At 37.1% G+C, this 8350-nt stretch overlaps 1 protein-coding gene across 1 annotated transcript; it reads right to left on the reverse strand.

Annotated features, from left to right (window-relative positions):
• Window positions 1-4676, reverse strand: LOC149009606 (uncharacterized). Its single transcript, XM_089160424.1, has 2 exons — window positions 4364-4676; window positions 1-3874 (listed from the first exon to the last, which is right to left on the reverse strand). Exon 2 carries the CDS (start codon window positions 3663-3665, stop codon window positions 2370-2372), a length of 1296 nt encoding a protein of 431 aa, XP_089016550.1. The 5' UTR covers window positions 3666-3874; window positions 4364-4676; the 3' UTR covers window positions 1-2369.
• Window positions 4677-8350: the final 3674 nt, after the last annotated feature.

Genomic DNA, 8350 nt, shown 5'->3' on the forward strand with positions numbered 1-8350 from the left:
ATATGTTCTCTTGTTTGCCTTTAGTAATTTGATTTTTTAGTCACCCAAAAAAAAATATTTGCAGAGGTTAAATAATTTTAGGAACATGTTAACATATATCAAGATCAATACTAAATTTTTGGACAAGCCAAGATCATCTCCGGTAAATGATCCAAAACTTCAGCTAAAAAGAGAGAAGACACAAAGGAGGAAGAGAGAGAGAGAGAGAGAGAGAATGAACAAGTTGATAATGCAACATTAGGAGAAAGGCTAGTTAAGGTTACCATTACCCATGAATATCTTCCTCTTACCAAGCTGGAAAGTAAAACCATCTTGTACGACTAAGAATTCACTACCTCATATTTAAATAGTGCATTCACCCATTAACCCATTTGTCATCGTATCTACAGGAAGTAGGAGATCATTAAAGGATGCTAAAACTTCGAGTTCTTTGATCACATGAAGCATACAAGAACCACTGGACCCATTCATAATTCAAATGTGTACTTTCTCCCACAAAGACAACCATCAATTCTTGATCTTGAAATGGATAATCAGCTGCCTTTCTTTTTTAGGCTTTATGGGTGTAAGTTTCTCAGACCCCATGGTGTGAATTGTGAAAGTCAATTGCTTGTACAGAAAAAGTTTACCTTACTAATAGTTACCCAAATTTATGCATGCTGCAAGGAACTTGAATCAAGTCCGGGCTTCTTCTACTCATACATATAGTTTTCAATGACTAAAAAAAAACTAAATGCTTGAGGATACAAAGAAAATGGTGTCAGGGCGAACCAGAACACATCATAAACAATACATGATAACAGTTGAACCAAGTGTTACATTATACAGATCCTAACCTATGAAAATGAAAATGAAAATGAAGATGAAATCAAAGGAAAATTTAGCAGATAATGTTCCTAACATGATTAAAAGAGAAGAACAAAGCAGAAAGAAATCGACATGTGAGCATTTGAAAAGCCCATAGCTGAGAAATTAGTAGGACAGCAGATTTTCTACAGAACAGACACTTAAACATCCAGAGCCGTGAATTCTCTTTTATTTATGACTTAGTGAGTGCACAGCAAAGTCCTGCTCTAAAATTGCAAGGTATCAAGAAAAGAAGAAAAAAAATCATTAAAAAAAAAGTCAGTAAACCATACTGGACAATGCACAAACAATTCTTAGTTTTAATATGTTCCCGATAAAAAATATCACCAGAGCAACGCATAAACATGAATCATCGTAAGGTAGAAAAATGGTCTGTAAACCATACTGGACAATGTGTGTACAATTCTTAGTTTTCATATGTTCCCAGTAAAAATATCACCAGAGCAACGCATAAACATGAATCATCGTAAGGCAGATAGAGTGCACTTTCCCTTTTTCCTTTTTTTCCCCTACTTTTCCTTTCTTTCTTAGTTTTTTTTTTTTTTTCCTTTTATTTTAGTCAGGTAGAATACATCTGTGTCAAATAATTGTTGGGGAAACTGAATCCCAGACACCTTTTCATATTCCTTTCTATAACAAAAGCTAGGTTCATTGTTAAGGTTTTACAAATATTCATGACCCAGATCTTTTTTGCCTGAGTAACAACAAAAACGAGTTCTTCCAGAGCATACGTAATAACTCAGCACAGTTCTTTCCATGTGATTGAATATTCAGGTATGGTATTTTCATATCATACATCCAACAGAACAGAGTAAAAAAAACTTCATGGAATTCAAGACCCATAACATAGAACAGTACAGACATGTTTACATTACAGTTGGTAAATAACACATGAACATAAAAGCAACTAATTCAAAACATTTGGGTTCTCAGTATAATCACATCGGGATACTCATATTAAAAAAAATTAGATCACCTAAAACATTTCGGGATTATAAGGTCTAGTTAAAATTGAGACTTCCAATCAATTCTCAGTTTTGATAATACATACACCGCATAACTGCCATCCTTACATGATCCGATTTTACCTTTACCATTCTACATAACAATATTCCTGCAAAACTGGTTTTAATTTTCTCTTCATTTGCTGTAAATTACAGAAAGCTCAAGATCTGCAGCGATGGCAGAAGATAACCAACACAAATGCCAAAGATACAACATTGCAACCAAGCAGGGATAAATTCTTTTGAGATACCCTTCTGAGTGGCTGCTGTCAAATGTATTCCCCATTGAGCATGGCCCTGCAGCAGGAGAACAAGGACTCCTCCAGTACCCAGTTCATTTTGGAAGGGTCAGAACTTTATCACAGGGAGCAAATCTGGTTCAACATCATAACAGCGCAGACAATGTATTGAAGGTGTCTGTCAAATTGTTAAACCCTTTGAACCAGTAAGGCTAACCCAGCCACAGCTTTAGAGAAACCAAAGTTTTCCTTGGATGTTTTATTCTTCAACAGAATGCATACAAATTTTCTCCAGGAGCAATGGCCAATCTTCTCCAAGTTGCTGTGGTTTTAGCTCCATTGCAACTTTGAAATCAAGTAAAGATATTGGATAACAGCTTCTCTGTTCCTGGGTGCCTTCCAGAGGCCCACTGCTACTTTGCATCTGTGACTGATTACCAGGCCAGATGCCATTGATGACTTTACCAACAGGTTGTTTCTTGTGAAAAGACTGCACTGATGGCTCATGTCCAGATCGTGCTCCGGCTAGATCAATGCAAGACCTGATCAATCGCTTCAGATATGCATCCAACCCATTACTTAGCAAATTAGCTGAGTCTGTTGAAATGCCTTCAAGGCCCTGTGTTCCTGCAATCAGCTCCATACGTTTCCTCAATGTATCTGTATCAGATAATCCACCACTGTCATAACAACTAGCAAAACTACTGCTTGGCATTGGCAAAGCCCTGCGGGCCCCGCCTACACTAGCAGGGCAAAATGGAATCCCAAGCGGAGCCGTAAGTGGAAATCTAGCAGAGCTGGATATGTTAGCTGGCTCCACCTCTTCCCCATCTTCAACAGCAACTACTTCAAGCTGGCTTTTGCTATGTACAGAAAACAGATCATCCTGTGATCTCTTTATTCTTGGTTTTTTAGTAGGACGCTGAAGCAAAACCTCCCGCTCATTGTCAGGCTGCTCTGCAAGGCCTTGGTGATGATGGAAAGGCCTCTGGAAATCACATGGATACGAATCCCCATTTTCCATGATAACCTTGATACTTTCCTCTGTACTAGTAGGTTGTTGTGAAGGAAACTCCACCTTCCCATTTGGTCCAAGAAGGCCTGACCGATCTTTAAGCTTCCGTTCGCGGATGCCAGGTGTGCCCTTTCGGAGCAAATTTGCTGGAACATCCCCATTTGACCAAATAACCGGAGTTGGAGACTGAGTTGGAGTTGGTGGGGGCCCACTTTGCTTATAACCGTCTTCTCTTGTAGGAGATCTCTTGCCAGATGTTACAGCAGACTTCCGGACTTCCTTCTCGTTAACTGAAGGTGGGACCTTCGAATGACAAGCATTCTTCAGCAACGAACGTATCAACTGGTTGTGGAGAGGGAGATTTTCCCTCCCAAGAGTTCGAGAACATAGTTTATCAAACTCGGCCTTGCTTAACTTAAGACTAAATAGACCATCCAAATAATGGAAGTAAAGCTTTGACCTCTCTGGGCCAAGCTTCTTCACTATCTGTGCCTTCAAGTCAGCAAGATTGATCCGTGAGTGCTGCTGTGAAGGTGGCATTCTCAAAACATAGAGTCCATATAAAACTTCCAAAATCACCAATTGTCCTTATTGAATCACAAAAACGTCAAACCCCAATTATTACCAGTTGAATTAGGGTTTGCTCCCCTTCCAAGAGCAACTTCTGTATACACTTGAACCTGGATTTAATTCCACCACGTGCAGAACAGACAATGCAGCCACGAATCTCATCTTCAATGCCAGTAACCCTAGAAAACAGAAAACAAAGCCTTCAAGTAGAGATCTCAGTGACTTTCGAACTTAACTCAATCCGACCACACCGCTGAAAACTGGAAATTTTCAAATTCCGATCCGTTAAAATAAAAACCCTAACTTGCAATCACCAAAAACCCCGCTTAAAAAAATTACACGTTAAAAACTCCCTCCCATTTTCAACCGCGACTTGCAGCAAAAATAAACCACGGAAGAACACCTCCCTGTAAGTCGAGAAAACCCTCATTCCATCGTAATTCAAAAAGTAAACAGTACCCAAATTTTCTCTCTACTCTGAGATCACGAAGCTCAACAGAACGTAATACTTGAAGAATTTGAGTTGGAAGTAAGTTCGAGCATCAGACCGTAAGTTCAATTTTTTTGCAGAAAAAAAAATAATAATAAACAATACAGAGGACCAAAGGAAAGATTTTTAAGCTTCGAAGAGATGGAAGTAATTGAGATTATAAGAAATCATATCCGACCTTTTCGAGCTTCTTCTGTAAGTGAAATAGATTGAGATTCAGGGTTCGCATCTACATAGACTTCCTTTGATTCCTCGTATGTTCCTTCGATTGCTCTTTATTCGATTTCGCTCCCGAGCTTCCTTTTCTCTGTCTCTCTCTCTCTCTTCTTCCTGCTTTAAATTTTTCCTTTTATTTTTTTCTCTCCCTCTCAAGCTGTAGATATATTTCTCGCGCTCTTCTCAGAATTAGATTGCACCCTCGATCGCTGCAAGTATTCTCTCTCTCTCTTTCGTTTTTCTTCCCTTTCTCTCTCTTCGCTCTACGAGTCTTTCTTTTCTTTTATTTTTTTCAAATATTTTATTCGTTTCTTCGACACTCTATATGTAATTCCTTTTGGGTCGACCATGTGGTCGAACAGAACAGGTCAGACCGGAGGAGCAATCATATACAATAACTTGATTGGCTAACACCGTCTTGTTTTTGTGTGCTCTCTTCTGTTCTATACTTCTATTGCATGCTTCCATCAAACATTGAATCGTTAGTGTTCGGTCCAGCCGGTCAGGAGCGACGGTCCGGTTCATAGCTGGTTTTGAACCATTATTTAGACAATATATTAGTTGTGGATAAATTGCAATATTATTTTCGCCTTCTGGTAAAATATTACTTGTTCATATGCTTGTTTTTTTGAACACTCTCTCTTGTGTACACAAGCTTCTATTTTTGGAGGCCAAAGGAAAACAGAAGACATAAATCTCTGGGGCTGGGTTTGGACTCTGTAGAACTAAAAGAAGACGAACTCCATTAATTTAGAGTTTTGGATATTTTGAAATTCAAAGCTATCTCTGCTAAAATGTGAACATTTCCATTATGCCTGACATGATAACATTGCCCATTGAAGTAGGGGGATTATTATTGAACCAATTGAAGAAGTGGCATCAACAATGGCAGTCATTAACGTTGTCCATGGATTGAATCGATTATCTTTCCTTCTTGAGTTTGACGGTCACACAATATTTCAACGTGGGTTAATTAAGGGCATGTTTGGTAATGGGCCATTGGCATTAGAACGCCAATTTTGATAAAATTGATCATTCTTTCCTTTTTAGAAAGATAACCGGTCCAATTTTTTGTCTAAAATGGCTTTTCGCAAAATAGCTTGGACTTGTTTTCTCGTTTTCAAAGACAAAAAACATGTCAAAATTACATCAAAAAAGACATTCAACTTCATTCAAATACAACTTTTAATTATTTTCTACCTTTCAATTTTTTATATATTTTTTCCATCACCTCAAGGCTCATGTGTTCTCAGATATTTTACTAAACTAAACCATCAAAATTGTGCTGAGACAAGATGCACCTTACTAAACTTTTTAAAACAGGAATGTGAAAATATTTCAAATTATTCTAATTAGCATTATTTCCATATAGACCAACAATAAAGAGAAAAAGTCAAACTCAAGTAAATTAGTAAAATAATTGGATAAGATTGCAAAGTTTCATCTAATCATATGGTATAAAACGTAAGGAAACTTTACGTCTAGATTAAATAAAATATCTCATCCAAAATTTGTCAAGGTAAGGTCCATATACAGCAAAATTCATTATGTGTATAACCCTTCACTTTAAGCATTTGCTTTCTATCATGGAAATTTTAACTGGGCTGAAACTTTGCATATGGAAATGGATCTAAACATTTACCCATCCATTTTAAGCTTCTAAAATGGTGAGATTTTTCTTCTTTCTTTCTTAATTTGTATTATATTAATTTATGTAATGAAATACTAATCCCCAATGATCAATTTTGTTGAGACTCGATTCATGACAAAATAACCCATACCTTTAGATTATAAGTACTGAATGCTCGTAAAAAACCTACTATTAAATTTGGTAGAATTAAATCTAAATCGTCAATCATAAGCAGTTAATATTTAAATGTCAATACTTGGCCCTTTTTTTTTTTTTTAATATAATTTTTAAAGTTAAAGATAATGGGTCAAAAGGTCATTGTAGCCCCTTTTAATGTTGAACCATAGCTCTACCCCTGATTGCATACTTGAATATCTTCCACAGGAAAGAAAATTATTCGAATTTTAAACATGGCATTGGCCACCTCTGGGTCAAAGTTGGTCTCAATCAACTCTTTCTTTCAACACTTAGCCTCCCCATTGATTAGCTCATCTGAATCAACTGAAAAAAGAGGGAGTGATCTACTGAATGCCCTTAGTAACTTTGTGCTTGCACCCCTTGAGGCATTTGATAGACAAGTAGCAACTTTATTGTTTTAATTGATCTAACTAAGACAATTGTGATTACCATTGCTTCTCTTGAGTGAAAGATCCAATTGAAGTTGTTCTTAGACAAACAATTAATTTTAGATTATATACTATAAGCCCTCTAGTTTTCATTTTTAGAACAGCTAAGAACTGGAGATTGGTGGCTCTCTTCCAGAGTTTCAGTTAAGAACTCTATGTCGCTTCTAAACCATACACAGTGAGTGAAGGGGCATTCAAAAAAGACATGATTTGCTGTCTCCAGAGGGCAATCACACCTTCTACATCACTAATCCTTCCCAAGTAGCTGCCCCCTCTACAAGTACTTTCTACATGAAGTTTTTAATTGTTGGGAGTGTCCTACAACTCAAGATATTCCTCCACACCCTCTTAGGTATATCATGCCAAGCATGTCTTTTTGAAGAAGTTGCATCACTTGCTGCCATGGCCTCTATTTGATTCTCCAACAAATGATAGATAGACTTAGTCGTAAATTTGCCATTTGCAGCTCCATCCCATTCTAGGTTACCCTCTCTAGGATACAAGGCCAACTTTGTCTTCTTGATTGTAACAGCATCGGAGGGCAGAAATACCATTCAGCAAATTGCTCATTCTTGTTTCTATAAAGTCCAAGTTTGGTTAGTAGATTGCTATCATAAATTAGGCCCAAAAGGACTATGATTCAGCCCACACTCTATCCTAATAAGGCCCTATTATGTGGTATGAGTTTTTAAATCCCAAACCTCCATCTTCCTTAGACTCACATACCTATAAGATTCTATAAGGGGTTGTTTGTTTACATGAGTCTGGAGATTTCAAATATTTGGAGTCATAATTTATAAAATTAAATGTTTGGTTGTGGAATGAAATCAATGAATTCATTCTAAAAAACTATTTGATTGACGTGATTTTTGTGAATGTGCAAATGTATAGCTTATTTCAGGATTTCACCCCTTACCCATAAATCTACAGATTCACATTTTTAGTGCAAAAAGGTGAATCTCTAGATTTCATGAATCTAGAAATTCTTATAACCAAATGGGTATAATTCTCAGATTCATGAATCAAATCTCTGGATTCATGTAATCAAACAGCCCTAAGATAACTAAAGCAAATAACTTCTTATATAGTAAGCACGCGTTACGTTGCATGTTTTTGCATGCATGAATTACATGAAGTCACAAAGTTGGGAAGTAGAACATCAATTAAGTCCAAGACCGCCTTAATGAATTGGGCCTTAACTTTTGACCAAAAAAAGAAAAAATGATGGCCTTGACAAAGGATCGATCCTTCAACTGCTATAGTTTTCGAAATAATCTCTCATTTCACGAGATTGCGGCTGTACTTTTCAATACATTGACTACATTGAGTTGGTGCGGACTCCCTCATAAATGTGTGATGGATGAGTGTGAAGCGAGCACAATCTTGAAATTGTAGCCTAATTTTAAACCTAACTCTACAGGGTAGATAGGCCTAGATTAATAATTTAACATTAACCTTAGTCCATGACCTTGACTCCAACACTAACCAGTGACCACAAAACAATGAAACAATGATTTCGGTACATTGATGGCCTAAATTTACCAAAATATCCTTAAGATGGTAGTTTCAAGCGACTCAAGCTGGACTGGCCCAAATCAAGCACTCGACTCCTGGCTAAGAAATCGGATTTCTGATATCAGGACCGATACGTACCGTCATGATCAGCGACCGATCCGTTACGAGATTATAAACC

Source organism: Hakea prostrata, chromosome 7 (genome assembly GCF_041222555.1).
Source record: "Hakea prostrata isolate BN-2017 chromosome 7, UWA_Hpros_2, whole genome shotgun sequence".
Classification (NCBI taxonomy): domain Eukaryota; kingdom Viridiplantae; phylum Streptophyta; class Magnoliopsida; order Proteales; family Proteaceae; genus Hakea; species Hakea prostrata.